Source organism: Ranitomeya variabilis, chromosome 4 (genome assembly GCF_051348905.1).
Source record: "Ranitomeya variabilis isolate aRanVar5 chromosome 4, aRanVar5.hap1, whole genome shotgun sequence".
NCBI lineage: Eukaryota > Metazoa > Chordata > Amphibia > Anura > Dendrobatidae > Ranitomeya > Ranitomeya variabilis.
This window is the reverse complement of record NC_135235.1, coordinates 167,368,510-167,384,995: the sequence shown is the minus strand read 5'-3', so window position 1 is coordinate 167,384,995 and position 16,486 is coordinate 167,368,510. Positions and strand designations below refer to the sequence as shown.

The window sequence follows — 16,486 nt, the reverse complement described above, 5'->3', positions numbered from 1 at the left end:
AACATGGCCGGTTTATGGTTTATGTTCCCCCCCCCCCCCCCCCCCAATGAAGACTGAGAGAGAGCTTTTCCAGTGAGTGCCTAAAATCATTATTTTTCTGGTTAGCCAATAAAGGTAGCATTTTTAGAATACTTCTGTCTTTTTTTAGGTTTAAAAGTATTTGCATAAAGCTGTTTTTGACATAATTTACATTTTTCTGTTTCATACCTTTAAAAAGGATACTTTGTAGTAAAACACTGTCACAATTCTTCCAGTTTTCAAGCCAAATATTATTAACACTAACTATTCTTCCATCTATATAGTATTGCTTAAAAATATATATATATTCATGTAAAGGATTTATATAAACAGATATATAAAAGTAGTGTTTGCGTTGGTGGCTAGAGCTGGTCTAAGTCCAATTTCCATTTTGGTGCCGGATTTTCATGCAATGTTTTGCAGCCAAATTTAAAAATAAAAAAAAATGAGAAAAACACTTTCAACTTTTTGATTCCAATTGTCCTGCGTCCGAACTGGGAAGTGTGAAATGGGCAGTAAACGTCAGATGTCAGTCGCACATAGGCCCACATTTATCACAAATTGTGCCTTTTGTACCAATGTAGGTGGAGAGAGTAGTTGGCAAGAACTGTGGCCCATTTATTTTAAGGTGCAGGGTTCCTAATAAAAGTGGTGTGTAGAAATTGTCTTGTTGCAGCCATACATTTGTGCAATTAATTTGCGCCTTTTAATCTTTTCTTTTTGATAAAAGCGTCTAAAACTTCCCATAACGTGCTCATCTTTTTCATTTTTTTTCAGGGGATTTTGTCTGATATAACAAAAGTGACTCGGCTTCATGGTTTTGACCCTGTATGGTTGGTTCTGGTAGTAGGGGTCATTATGTTCACACTCGGCTTCGCTGGATGTGTTGGTGCTTTGAGAGAAAACATTTGCCTTTTGAAATTTGTAAGTAATTCAACAGGACTAAAGAATTGTATGGATTAGGACATTTTTTTTATTTATTTTCCCTAGAATGAATGTATTTTGGGCTAAAAACTTCTGCAATTGAGTTTTATAACATTATTTTGCAGTTTCTCTTTTATAGCCCCTCTTCTGTTGCACGGTCTGTTGTTGGCTGCAGAATGAGTGAACAGATAATCCGTCAGTCAGGCCACTATGACAGTGAGACGGAGAGTCTGTAACTTGTTTATCTGTCTCTTTCTGAGCTTATCTCAGCTGATTTATGAAAAATGGACCATATCAAAGTTGAACCTTCAGAAAAACAAAGAGGCTGTGCAGTCAAACAGTGCAAAATTTGTAATAATCCCTATTGCAAAAATTATTATTCTCAGTAGCAATGGACAACTGCTTCAACCCCTTTCCAACATCCACTGTGCTTTATGGCACAAGTTGGAGTAGATTTATGGAGCTTGTCTACCATATTCATGGCAGATAATGGCTATAGTACATAGCCAGCATCTGCCTGTAATAGCAAAAGGTGGAGGAGAGCTCCACTCTCTGCTGTTAACCACTTAAATGTCCGTGACAACTGCATTTTATGTGCTCTGTCATTACTGTGGCTGGCCTCCAATGGAGGCTGATATATATATATATATATATATATATATATATATATATATATATATATATATATATATATATATATATATATATATATATATATATATATATACACACACACACACACACACACACACACACACACACACACACACACACACACACACACACACACACACACACACACACACACACACACACACACACACACACACACGATACAGACCAAACGTTTGGACACACCTTCTCATTTTAAAGATTTTTGTGTATTTTCATGACTATAAAAATTGTACATTCACACTGAGGGCATCAAAACTATGAATTAACACATGTGGAATTATGTACTTAACAAAAAAGTGTGGAACAACTGAAATTATGTCTTATATTCTAGGTTCTTCAAAGTAGCCACCTTTTGCTTTGATGACTGCTTTGCACACTCTTGGTATTCTCTTGATGAGTTTCAAGAGGTAGTCACCGGAAATGGTCTTCCAACAATCTTGAAGGAGTTCCCAGAGATGCTTAGCACTCGTTGGCCCTTTTGCCTTCACTCTGCTGTCCAGCTTACCCCAAACCATCTCGATTGGGTTCAGGTCTGGTGACTGTGGAGGCCAGGTCATCTGGCGTAGCACCCCATCACTCTCCTTCTTGATCAAATAGCCCTTAGGCTAGGTTCAGATTGCGTTAGGGCAATCCGTTTAGCGCTAGCGGATTGCGCTAACGCAATGTCTTTTAAGGGGTCGCGTTAAACGTCCCCGCTAGCGCAGATCCCCGATCTGCGAGAGCGGGGAACGGACCTCGGGCGCACCGCGGACGCTGCAAGCAGCGTCCGAGGCGCGCTACAAAAGAACAGCACATCGCTAGCGCGTGCCGAAAATGACACGCGCTAGCAATGCGCTTAAACATTGCTGGCAATGGGAGCGCTAACGGACGCAGTGCATTAATTTCGCCGTGCAACGCTGTCCGTTAGCGCTCACCCATTAACGCAATGGGAACCTAGCCTTACACAGCCTGGAGGTGTGTTTGGGGTCATTGTCCTGTTGAAAAATAAATGATGGTCCAACTAAACGCAAACCGGATGGAATGGCATGCCGCTGCAAGATGCTGTGGTAGCTATGCTGGTTCAGTATGCCTTCAATTTTGAATAAATCTCCAACAGTGTCACCAGCAAAGCACCCCCACACCATCACACCTCCTCCTCCATGCTTCACGGTGGCAACCAGGCATGTAGAGTCCATCCGTTCAACTTTTCTGCGTCGCACAAAGACAGTGGTTGGAACCAAAGATCTCAAATTTGGACTCATCAGACCAAAGCACAGATTTCCACTGGTCTAATATCCATTCCTTGTGTTCTTTAGCCCAAAATAGTCTCTTCTGCTTGTTGCCTGTCCTTAGCAGTGGTTTCCTAGCAGTTATTATTTTACCATGAAGGCCTGCTGCACAAAGTCTCCTCTTAAAAGTTGTAGAGATGTGTCTGCTGCTAGAACTCTGTGTGTCATAGATCTGGTCTCTAATCTGAGCTGCTGTTAACCTGCGATTTCTGAGGCTGATGGCTCGGATAAACTTTTCCTCAGAAGCAGAGGTGACTCTTGGTCTTCCTTTCCTGGGGCGGTCCTCATGTGAGCCAGTTTCTTTGTAGCGCTTGATGGTTTTTGCAACTACACTTGGGGATACTTTCAAAGTTTTCCCAATTTTTCGGACTGACTGACCTTCATTTCTTAAAGTAATGATGGCCACTCGTTTTAGAATTTGTATTCTGGCAAGAAAAAAGCAGCTAACAGTCTATTCAGTAGGACTATCAGCTGTGTATCCTCCAGACTACTGCGCAACACAACTGATGGTCCCAACCCCATTTATAAGGCAAGAAATCCCACTTATTAAACCTGACAGGGCACACCTGTTAAGTGAAAACCATTTCCGGTGACTACCTCTTGAAGCTCATCAAGAGAATGCCAAGAGTGTGCAAAGCAGTCATCAAAGCAAAAGGTGGCTACTTTGAAGAACCTAGAATATAAGACATAATTTCAGTTTTTTCACACTTTTTTGTTAAGTATATAATTCCACATGTGTTAATTCATAGTATTGATGCCTTCAGTGTGAATGTACAATTTTTCATAGTCCTGAAAATACAGAAAAATCTTTAAATGAGAAGGTGTGTTTAAACTTTTGGTCTGTACTGTATATTTTTGAGTAAAATGTAAATTGTTCTTTTCTCCAGTCACCTTCCATGACAGCAGCATCTGAGGATGTCTCCCTGCCTTAATGGGGGACAGGAAACACAAAAGAGCTTAAATACCACTCCCTACAACCTCCAGTGTTTTTCCTGTCCCCTATGGGGCATGAAGAGGTTTCTGATGGTGCTGCTGTGGCCGGCGATCAGGAACAACTTGATTGATTTCTTAACGCTATGTCGGGCAGCTGAGGTCGGGGGCGCCACTCTCCTTCTCTAAAGAAGCTGCTCCCGTCTCCATATTGCATGTGACTCGAGACCCCATTCCCGCCCCTCCTGCGCCTCAACAGCGGAGTAAAGTAGGGCGGTGACGTGCCAGCCCGAGGTCCTCTTGCAGCTCCCTGGCATCCTCCCTCCGTGCAGCTGATTCCGGAGTTTGCACGCATCGGAAGTGATGTCGGCTAACTTCCGATTTATCTCCCTATGCGTTCCACGCTGGAACGCATGCGCGGTCAGCAGATGCCGGCGTTCTCCAGGACAGCGGCCATGTTTGGGGCGCTCTTTGAGTTAGCATGGTGAGAAACACCATGGGGGTTGAGGAAGATGATGTAAGATATTCAGTACAGGATGAAATGTTTGGAGGGCTAAAACCCAAAGATCAGAAAGGGTTTCCCATTCATGAGAATATCCCATATCTTATCCTTCAGGAGTGGGGCCTCCCTGAGAAAGAGCTTGGCATCCCTTCAGAGTTAAGAAATCGCTTTCCGCTTTACGGACATGTTTCTTTATGGGAGATACCTAAAGTAGATTTGCAGGTGTCTAGGGTGACCAAAAAGACGGCTCTCCCTTTCGAGGATTCATCCCAGCTCAAAGATCCTATGGATAGGAAGATCGAGAGCTTACTGAGAAAGTCCTGGGACACCTCTACTAATCTACTCAAGACGAATGTGGCCTCGATGTGCGTTGCCAGATCTCTATTCCTTTGGCTGTGCATGTTGGAGGATCACCTTACACAGGGGACCTACAGGGAGGAGATTCTGACTCTCTCCTTCAGAAAGCCACGAGATTCCTGGCTGATGCATCTGCGGAGTCTGTCCGGGTAGCAGCAAGATCTTCAGTCCTCTCTAATTCAGCTAGGAGAGCTTTGTGGCTAAAATCATGGGGGTGCGCCCTTACCTCTAAAACTTAACTTTGCACCATTTCCTTTCAGGGACACCATATGTATGCCCCAGTCCTTGATGATATCCTAGAAAAAGCTGCAGATAAAAAGAAATCGCTTCCCAAACAAAAATGTTCTAGGAAACATTTTTTCATGCCCCCTGTGACCAGCTCTCCCTGAAGGATTTCAGGGGGAAAGGCAAAACAGGGCGATGGAGTTATCCTAAAGGTGGGAAGGGCAAAAACATCCTTGTTTCCCACCACCAGCAAAACCCTGACAAACAATGACTCGGGGGTCGACTGTCGCGTTTCTTCACTCGATGGCAAGCCATTTCCTCAAACCATTGGGTTCTCCGTACCATGCGGGACGGTCTGAGATTGGTATTCGAGAGTCCTCCCCCGCAGCGGCTGTTAATTAACTTCCCTGCAGTCTCCACATCTCCAAGAGTCCTTGCTATTAGACCTGCAAGATCTACTTCAAGCGAGAGTGATCTCTCGGTTGACATAACAGGAGTTAGGAAGGGGACACTATTCTCGCCTATTCTTTGTAACAAAGCCCTCAGGGAAACACGGGGTTATCGTAAATTTGAAACCCCTAAACCAGGTGATCAAATACAGATGATTAAAAATGGAATCGATCAGATCGGCTATCGCACTCATCGGACAAGGTTGGGTCATGGCTACAGTAGATCTAAGAGATGCCTACTATCATATGCTGCTCCATTTGGACCACAGGAAGTTCCTCAGGTTTGCTGTTTCCCAGAGTCAACGGGTCAGCCATTTCCAGTTCAACGTCCTACCATTTGGAGTTTCTTCGGCGCCGCGGGTGTTTACCAGAATTATGGCGGAAGCAGTAATTTACATCCGGCACCAGGGAGTTTGCATAATCCCATATCTGGACGATTTTCTCAATCACTCCATACATCCCTCGCCTGAACCTAGATGTTTTAAGACCCTGGAGAACCTGGAATCCCTAGGCTGGATCCTGAATTTGGAGAAATCAGATCTTCATCTTTCTTCAAAGAAGAATTTCTTGGGAATTTTTTTTGGATTCAGGGAAGAGAACATCCTTCTTACCCAGGGATCGTCAGCTCGTCCTTGTTCAGAGGATCTCCAGGTTCAGAGACCAGAGATCGCCAACCTTAAGGGAGTCCATGTCTGCTCTGGGATCTCTAACTTCATGCATCCAGGCAGTCTCCTGGGCGCAAAGCCATACACAAATTCTTCAGTCTCGTGCGAGAAAAAAATCAAAACATACTGACCAGGAGAATTCCCCTTTCCGGTCATGTGAAATCGGCGCTCTCATGGTGGCTGGACCACCGAAATTTCCAGTGGGGGGTCAGGTGGGATCAGCTTCCCCTGAAGGTACTCTGTTCAGACACCAGTCGAAGAGGCTGGTTGAGGGATCCTACTTCAAAGGACTATGGCCCCCAGACATCAGTTCCAGCTCCTCAAATCTGAGGGAACTGAAAGCAGTGGAAATAGCATTGAAAGCCTCATCAGCCATTATCCAAAATCATCACGTGCGTGTCTATTCAGACAACATGACCACAGTGGCCTACCTCTGGCATCATGGAGGCATGAAATACGACAGTTTGAAATTACACTGCAAGGATTTTTTCCTGGGCAGAAAAAAGTCTGTTGTCCATCTCTGCAGTACATCTGAAAGGGTCAGACAATATCCAGGCGGACTTCCTCAGTACGAAGGTCATCCATCCAGGAGAGTGGTGCCTGGACCAAGCGGTCTTCTTGTTCCTAAATTTGATGTGGGGGAATCCCGATGTGGACCTGTTTGCCAATGGTCAGAATACAAAGGTGAGGACTTTCTTTTGCCTCAGTCCCGTGAATGGATTTCGGGGGATAGACGCCTTCTCCCATCCGTGGAAGTTCAACCTGGCATATGCCTTCCCACCAATCCCTAAGCCTGCAAGGACAAAAGGTTGGCCTCCTTCATCAGGGTCCTCTACTATATCCAGATCTCCACAGATTGAACCTTGCAGCTTGGCTACTGAAGCCTAAATCTTAAAAGCCAAAGGGCTCTCGGATGAAGTCATTCAGACCCTTCAGAAGAGCAGAAAGCCGGTCACTAACACTATTTAGAGCAAAGTTTGGAAAACATTTTCATCCTGGTGTTTCCCAAATACCCCTGATCCCTGCCATCCCAACATCGTGCAGTTTCTAGACTTCCTTCAAAAGGGGTTGGATTGGGGGCTTACACCCAGTGCACTGAAAGTGCAGGTGTCCACTCTTAGTTCCATTTTTGATCAGGACTTAGCTGGCCACCGATGAGTTAAAGACTTTGACATCCGCAACTAGAATTCGTCCTAGGCTTCGTAGTCAGGTTCCTCCTGGGATTTGAATTTAGTTCTTAACAGCCTAACCCAGGATCCATTGGAACCTCTGTTATCCCTGAGTCTAAAGAACCTGACCCTAAAAACTGTTTTTCTTGTAGCAATTGCCACCACTAGACGCATAGGGGAGTTGCAGGCCCTTTTAGTACAGGAGCCCTATTTAACTATCACTACAGATAGTATTATCCTTCAGTTGGATCCCTCCTTTATGCCTAAAGTGGTCTCGGACTTCCATAAGAGTCAGGATATTGTGTTACCCTCATTCTGCCCAAATCCTTCCAACATGAAGGAAAAAACATTCCACATCCTGGATGTCCGCAGAGTGGTTCTCTTATTACCTTCAACAGACCGAAGATTGGAGAATTGACCAGAACTTATTTGTTCAGTTCTCAGGACGAAATAATGGCAAGAAAGCGGCAAAAAATACAATTGCTAATTGGATCAAACAAGCTATCTGTTTGGCATGTTCATCACAAAGTCTCTCCCCTCCTGCATCTCTGAAGGCTCATTCTACTCAGGCAGTATCTACATCGTGGGCAGAAAGAGGGAACACATCATCTGAGCAGATATGCAGAACTTCATTAGATTTGGAAAAACCACCAGGAAAAAAATTAAAGTAATCTGCACATCCATAAAGTTTTGTTACAGCCAAATACAAGGAAGTATCAGAAACATTGCAGCTTTATTTAGAACATGACATACCAACAAGAGACAAAAACCACAACGTTAAAAATGCAAGTAAAAACACCATGAAAAGCTGCTTTGCCAAATGTACCTAAGGGTATGTGCGCACTCACTCTCTCTCTCACTCACTCACTCTCATCCACACACACACACAGACTCACACACACATACCCACACACACTCACACAAATCTCCCCAGATACTACACGCACACAAATCTCCCCAAATACTGATTGTGAGAATGTAGCCTGTGGGATTGGGCACACATGGAGTATGTGCAGCAGAGTTTTCTGCAACAAAAAGCATGTTGGCAGCAAAAATGCTGCTTAGAATATGTGTGATTTTCTGCCTTTGTAATTGCGTTTTTTTAACTATTCATTTGAATGGGTGGAAAAAAACTGTGAAAACGCTGAAAGAATGGACATGCTGCAGATAAAAAACAAAACAAAAAAAAAAAAAACGCTTTGATGGTTCAAATCCACAAAGAAAAAATAATCCGTGTGTATGAGATTTCAGATATCTCATGGGATCACAGACCCCACAGGACACCACTGATGAATATAACCCCATAGACTACAGACTCTATTGGTGAATAAAGGCCACAGTGTTTATTAATGATTGCCTAATAATTAACCTGTCAAATAAACTATCATAAAACTAATAAAATCACTTCGCTATAAAAATGAGACATTAAAGTTTCACAAACTTATAACTCAGATGAGGTCTATTCAGCTCACATCTTGCTCTAAAGGCTCATACATTTACTTTGCTGGTACTGTGAAACGCTGTTAGTTTGTTTTGTTTTTTATTTAAATTACAGCAAAAAATGCAGCATGTGAACAAGCTGTGAGATTATCAGCGCTGCTGGGGATCAGGCTGAATCGGCCTCCGATAGTAATCATTGATCTTGTGGTGGGGACAGTGCTCAGTAGCAGGAAACAGAAGGATGAGCAAACGCTAACACTTGTCATTTCCCCATAACTCTCTTATATTTCCGCAGTTCTGTGGGGCCATTGTTCTCATCTTTTTCATGGAGCTGGCTGTTGCAGTGCTGGCCTTCCTTTTCCAAGATTGGGTGAGAGACCGAGCCAAGGAATTTTTTGAGAACAACATAAGAGCTTATCGAGATGATATAGACCTGCAGAACCTCATAGACTCCCTTCAGAAAGCGGTATGGTTCCCTGACAAGCAGTCAGCTTCTCGCACTTCTCCGCCATTGTGTTCCATATGTCCATGTAACGATGTGTCTCTAACAGAACCATTGCTGTGGCGCCCAAGGACCAGATGACTGGGACTTGAATGAGTATTTTAACTGCACTGCTGAAAATCTCAGTCGAGAAAAATGTGGCGTGCCGTTCTCCTGCTGCATCGCCGACCCAGCCGTAAGTTTTTATTCTTCCATCCATGTGATAACCGGAAAACTCCCAACCTTTCCCAGACTGGGTCACACACACATTCTGCTCCAGTGACTTGATTGACTGGACCCATGGAGCAGCCTTTTAGAACGGGTTCTGGCTATTTTACACCTTCAAAATGGCTGTGATTTTGCTCAGTCTGTTGCCTTTTTTTTTTTTTCCAGCTCCATAGAATGGGTCACCTTGCTTTGTAAATCAGTAATACAGGTGTCCATTTTTTCCTGTGTGTGTGAGAAGCCCATAGAATTTAGTATGTTGTCTGTATAGCGCAGATGAAACAAACTGCCAGGTGAATGAAAGCTAAGATTCCAGAGGAAGTCGCCCCTGTAGCTCTAGTCTTTATTAAGAATTTTACAATGTGCCTTTTTATTTTGTTTTCTTTCCACAGCAATCTGTAGTGAATACTCAGTGTGGTTACGACGTCCGTAAAAAGGTAATAAATTTCATGTGCCATTCATATTGGTGGAGAGCGGTATGCACTGGGGTCGTGTGTATGGGTATGGTTTAGCAATTCAGTTCCTGTTAATCAAAGAAATATAAAACACTTCTTTACATTTCATATTGCAATGAAGCCACAAGGTAAAGAAGCGGGGAGACAGGTAAAGTGTGTAAAAACTGCTGACCGATAAGAAGCACTTCGTTCATTAGGAGGCGCACACAGGTTAATGAATTCGGTGCATGTTATCCGCACTCTGTGCCGCGCCAGAACTATCATACTATCAAATAGTTTAGGTGCAGCACACTCTTTGCTTGAATAAAGAAAATGCTATTGGCAATGGTCAGAATTCAAAGTTGCTGTGACTAAAAAAAAACAAAAAAAACTTTTGTCTCCTGCTGAGCCTTGTTCATAAGGTCACAGTGGTAGAAATACACATGAAAGTGGAGAAGCACCAAGGGCTGCTGGCATAGAGAAATAGCGATTTGCTCAAAGCATATGGCAGCTACAAGTCCTTGGTGCTTCTCCACGTTCATGTGAATTTCTACCACTGTGACTATGTGAACAAGGCTCAGCAGGAGACGAAACATCTTTTCTTTTTTTTTTTTTTTTTTTAAAGTCTCAGCAACTTTGAATTCTGACTATTTCCATTAAAATTTTTGTTGTTCATGCAGAGAGCGGTGTATATGAACTATGTGCTATTATCCCGCTTACCTCTAATCTCTAAAACAGAGTGCTGAACCTTTTACTTATTTATTCATCAGAGCTAAGACTTCAGTCAGGCACTACAGTGACATTTCTGGTGTAAGAAATGCTGCTGTTTTTCATGAATTTGATGGGCAGGTGTTGCCTTGTCTCACCCAGTGTCCTCTCAAACTTGACCTATTTGATGGAGTGGGCCATGAAAACAAGTCTCAACTCCGTATTGTGCAAAAATGTTGAGACTTTTTAAATTATTTTTCACCATTGTTCTAACTTAGAACTAGAAGACGAAATAGGCGTTCTCCTGGTGATAAAAAAATTTAAGAGTAGATGGAATCTGCTCACCCGATGGAGGTGTGCAGGTCAGGTCAGTAGTGAAGTGGTAGTACTATAGTCTGCTGCTCCATTTGTTGCTCATTAAAACAATTGAGGCCAAAAAATGTTATGGTGGGCGCTGTCACGATGAAGACATGGATGCGAAGATGTGGAAAAACAAGAATCATTTATTAAAAAACAGCGTTTAATAAATGTTCACTGCTTTTCTAAACCCACTCATCCATGTCTTCATATTCATATTTTTTTCATATTTTTCACCTCACAATTGTTTTTCTGGCTTAATCTGTTTGAATTGGCCCCATAGTGTTTTGCTCATCATAGGCTTATTTTCTGCTCCAAAACCTCCACAAAAATACAGTGTGCAAATTCCCTAAGAACTGTCTTCCCATACAGTCAGTAATGTAGTCGAATTACTGCTCATAGTGATGTAATTCCCCTTGTCAGTAGGTTGTATTTGCCCCAGAACTGAGATTTTATGAAGAGTACTACAAGCCTTTATTAGAACAAACAGGTCAGTCAGATCTTGTGAATTTGAAACTCCCTAAATCTCTCCAACATGTCTCAACATGTCTATTATAGTAAAGACGTGCTCTTTTTAACAGTTCTGAGGCAAATACTGTACCCTTACCCTTGTCAATAGGGTGTCACCATCAACAGGAATTGGACTGTATGAGAGACTGTTTAGAAAGATGCCATAAAGGGAATCGGTCCCGTGAATAAATGCTATTAGCCTGCAGATATGGTGTTCGGGTCTCAGTCATGGGGGGTGGCACTGGCGCAGGTTTTCACCCCTCTGTGTATAAAGAGCATTTACTATAACTGCGCCCCGAGCCCTGACTGACAGCAGCTCAGCATTGGGGCCGGATATCAGTCATTTCTTAGGGAGTGGTTATAGGAGTCTCTCTCTGCATAGAGCTTTGAGTGATATTGCACTGGTGTCACCCCCATGACTGAAAATGCAACATTAGTGGGAGGAATCAAGTCCATTTCCTCCTGGCAGAGGGGATCTAAGTGCAGGCGCTGGACAAGTTCAGAACGCTATTAACCTGCAGATTACCACCATAAAAATTCATTGCTGGGTGGCTGCCTAGTGAAAAATGCACACAAATGGAGCATACATAGGATGCCAGTCACACAGGTACGTGTGATGCACAGTGTCCATTAATGACACCCAGCACTATGAGTGCACCCCTCAAGGACCGACGCACCAGTTCATGCAACCAATACTGCTGGGAGGAATAAAGTTCATTTCCTCCATGCAGCGGAGGTCTAAGTGCCGGCATCGGGCAGGTTCAGAATGCTTTTAACCTGCAGATTACCCCCATATCTGCAGGTTAATAGTGTTTTTTTCATATGACAGGTTCTCTTTAAACTACTTGGACAACTTTTTGTCATACCCTTCGCTTGGCCCCAGTAAAATAGTAAAGTTTAGACTCCCCTCCCATGCTGGCATAGTTCCCGCGGCGGTGTCGGCACTCTTATCTCCTCGGGGGTCTTATGTGGTGTTGTGATGCTGGCGCCCAATCAGTGCTGGCGTCATTGTCCCCGCTTTCGGACAAATCGAACATGGAGAGGAATTTGGAGATCAGCTGCAGCCCAAACTTCCTCTTCACGTTCGATTTATCTGAAGGCGGGGGCAGAGATGCCAGCACTGGCATCACAAGTCACAGCAACATACCAGAACCCCAGGGAGAGCAAGTGCCGAAAGGCCGCAGGAGGAAAGTATGGGCTTGATTATCTTATGGAGGCCAAAGGTTTTGATCAAAGAAGAGGTTGTCCTAATAATGGACAATCCCTTTAAGCAGAATGGTAACCCCTAGTTGTCAGTGTATTCATTTTCTTCCAGGAGGAGTAGCAGAGGATCAGTAAAATGCATAATTCTTAGAAAACATGCACTAATTATTGTGTCCATTAAAAAATAACATTAGATTGTAATAGTGAAGACTCCTACGTAGTTTGCTGTGAAGCAGCTCTTTGTCAGTATGTGGCACATTGCCTTTTTGTTTCTGTTTCTTCTATAGTCACAATTAGGCTACTGACTCTTATGACTTTTCAGTCCTGTGTAAACAGACAAATGGCCTTTCAATAGTGGCTACTGGAAACTCCTCCTCTTCAGGGTAGCCCTGGCTCTCCGGGCCTGGTGTCTTCTACTAGTCGTTGTTTGCAGAATGGGTTGTAATAACTTTCCTGAGATTGCCAAACCACGAAGTGAGAGGAGCCTAACCACCCTCCAAAGTTGTTATTGTGCGACTGGATTCATGTCCTATTCCATCAGTCACTATGGTGGTTTGTGGCCTGTACACGGGTGCCCTGAGGACCGCCTCTTGCCTGCCGACATCCGCAGCTCTTCTTTTGATTTGCCGGCCTGGCACAATGTCACTTGTGCCTCCCATTGCAATAATAATAACTTTGCGTCTCACTGTCTGATCACCAGAAGATCCACGGATGCTGACGGGTAAGAGGCAGTCTCCTGTGCTGCATGCCAGAGTGACTGAGCGGCTGGCCTCAACGACATGCTGGTCAGGTCAGCCGTGTTCTCCTCACTTCTCCCAGAATTCCATAGTGGAGCCATGATTATTATTATTTTTTCTTCTTTTTTTTCTTTTTAGAAATTCTGTTAAAAGACGTGTGTCAAAGTTATATTGTTGGTGTTTTTCAAGAAAACAAATATGCTGTATGTCCTCTTGAATGTAATTCTAAATATACTGAGATTGCTTTCCTTAAGAAAGTGGCTCAGGGAGGCCATAGACTAGTGGCAGCAGTATTCCTGGACCGCCATCATGTGTGTATAAGCCACAGCTCTCCTGACAGGATGGTGCATTGGTAGGCCCAGCCCTTGTGCGCTGTAAGTCAGACGTGCTAGGCACTCGCATAGATAGGAGGTAATGTGAGTTTACCATGTTTGTCATGGACTCTGGCCTTCATCGGGTGCACAGATAGCTTTCCCAGAGGGACGTGGGATGCCCACAGTGGTGACAACACTGCAGAAGTCCTACTCTTCTCCCATAGTGACTCATTAGAGCTTGGTCCACGTCCCTCTGTAATAGCGCTCTGTGACCCGATGAAGGCCTGAGCCTAGGACCTAGACGTCATAACCTCACATTGTATTGTATACATTTCCTGTTCTCTCAGCTGAGTGCCTAGTTATTTGGACCACCACCATTGGAAATGTTTTTCACTTTTCAGACTTTTGTCTTTCAGCTGTATAGTTGCCACAATCGGCATGTTCTGATATAGATGTGTATACACTTGTTTTTGTTACAGACGCCCGCTGAAAGAGCTACAGTGACCTACGTAAAGGGTTGTATATCGGCTTTGGAAGCATGGCTGCCTAGAAATATATACATTGTGGCGGGAGCTTTTCTTGTGATTTCCATTTTACAGGTACGTGTGTGGGCAAGTACATCTGTATTATGTTCTCAGCACTTCAGGGATCAGGTGTGACTTCTATATGGATCTTGCAGAATTAAATCTATGGGGTTACTGATGGGGTATAAAAAGTAGGATTGTCATTTTGATCCCTCCCAGCTCAGTACCTGTTGGCTGGGACATGAATGACTACAATGATGTCCCCGGATCAGGAGATCCAGTGTTGTCAGCAGGCAGCCATGTTTTATTACCAAGCTGCTAAATGTAAAACTTTTCCACAAGTCGCTGCCTCTGCCATGGAGTTGCTTATATGGCACAATTCGGTGTTGATGTCGACGTGTCAGCTGGTGGAGTGTTGCCTTATGTATTATCTATTATAGAGTTTATTTTTGATCTATAATTTAAGGCTTAAACTACAGATAAAAAGTCAGTTCTATCTTTTCAGCTGCCTATTCGGCTGACTAGTAATGTAATAATGCAGTAAAGAATAGTAATAACGGTCCTAGGAGCGCTGGAAATGAGACCAAAACAAGGATTTTAGTGTTGAACCACAACGTGTTTCAACGGTTAAACTGTCTTCCACCTGATGAAGACGGTTTAACTGTTGAAACGCGTTGTGCTTCAACACCAAAATCCTTGTTTTGGTCTCATTTCCAGCGCTCCTAGGACTGTTATTACTATTCTTTACTGCATTTTGTGTCCTCCTAGAAGGTTAACGGCTGGAGCTTCGGTGGACCTTTTGCTTTCAATTTTAACTGTGACCCTCACAGTGCTCCCTAGTGACATCTTTCTTTTCCCTTGAATTTCATAGTAATGTAATAATGACTTTGCATAACTTGTTTTTTTCTCTGTAGATTTTTGGCATTTACCTAGCTCGGACCCTCATGTCTGACATTGAAGCAGTAAAGGCCGGATTCCGATTTTAAGGTCCCACCTGCTAGACTGGAAGCCTTCAGAGTACCTCTGTACGACGACTCCTGTAAACGTATATTATCCACTGGAGACTCTGAGCCAACACCCATGTGGCCCTGCATTGTAGAAACGAAGGCTGGGAACCCAGAGAGAAGCCCCTCTATGGACAGCATTGGAGCGTGATGGGTGTATGCCATCCCTGTTCTCTCCCTATAGCGCCCCCTCTTTCCTGCTGCGTGAAGCACTCCTCTGCCATCGGGGGCCCTTACCTGAATGTAGCGTGATGTGAGGACATTGCTCTGCAGGACACATGGGATTAGCTCTGGTTTGTACATTGACTGTGAGATGTTGTTGGACCATAACCACTGTCACGCCTGGGTGACCTCTATAAGCTGAACGCTAAGGCCGTACCCAGTGTGCATATGCTCCATTAAGTCCGTTTCTTCTTGCTTTCCCCTTCCTCCTCTGCTATGTCTGTTTCTTTAGTAATGCCTGCACCTTGCTGTAAGATACCAAAACACCATTTCAAGACGTTATTTAATTTTTTTTAACCGTGTAAATAATTTGCAGAGGTTGTCCTCTTCTTGGTCAACCACTTTTTTTAAATGCAAATGTCCAATAATAAAATAAAATCCTGGTCTACTCCCCACCTGCCAAGTCTGCCGACGCTTGCCTGACGTTGTGACACCTGAGCGCTGCACCTGACCAGCGGCCGCTGAGGAGCTGTAGTGCGCACGTGTCGTTACAATGGTGCTGGAGCGCTGGCATGGTGCCGCTGTGGGAGCTGAATTATAAGGGTTTTTTTTCCGTGAGACTTTTTAAGGGGCTGTCGATATAGTGGGCAACCCCTTTTAATGTGTGGTCTGTATATTTCAAACAATAGCACATTGCATACATGCAAGCTAAATGTTGTGTCATAGATTAGGTATGTCACTGTGAAAAATACACATTGGATTTTGAGAAAACGCGGCACATTTGTCTGATGATTGCCTTAGGATTTGAGGATTGTTAGGTTGTGTGCATTATTGTTAAGGCTATGTGCACACGTTGCGGATTTTTCTCATTTTTTCGGCAGTTTTCTGCTGCAAAAATACTTAAACCGCTTACATTAAGCATCCTATCATTTTTAATGCATTCCGCAATTTTTGTGCACATGTTGCGTTTTTTTTCCACAATAGAAACACATTGCGGAAAAAAACGCAACATGTTCATTAATTTTGCAGATTTTTCACGGATTTCCCGCTATATTATTGCATTGGAAAGCTCCGGAAAAAAAACGCGAAAAGTATGCGTGCAGATTTCCTGCAAAAGTAGTCCGGAATTGCTCAGGAAAATTTTGCACACTTTCCTGAACGTGGGCACATAGCCTTAGGCTAGGTTCACATTGCGTTAATGCAAC

The 16,486-nt window shown here is 43.6% G+C and overlaps 1 protein-coding gene across 1 annotated transcript in view; it reads left to right on the top strand.

The window, feature by feature from the left end:
• The window catches only part of TSPAN14 (tetraspanin 14), a 67,440-nt gene extending 51,704 nt beyond the window's left edge, over nt 1–15,736 (top strand). The window contains exons 4-9 of the mRNA XM_077259359.1: nt 796–942; nt 8,918–9,088; nt 9,174–9,299; nt 9,721–9,765; nt 14,071–14,190; nt 15,030–15,736. Of these exons, the coding sequence (XP_077115474.1) occupies nt 796–942; nt 8,918–9,088; nt 9,174–9,299; nt 9,721–9,765; nt 14,071–14,190; nt 15,030–15,101 (681 nt within the window). The 3' untranslated portion in view covers nt 15,102–15,736. The remainder of the gene's footprint in view (nt 1–795; nt 943–8,917; nt 9,089–9,173; nt 9,300–9,720; nt 9,766–14,070; nt 14,191–15,029) is intronic.
• The last annotated feature ends 750 nt before the right edge of the window (nt 15,737–16,486 follow it).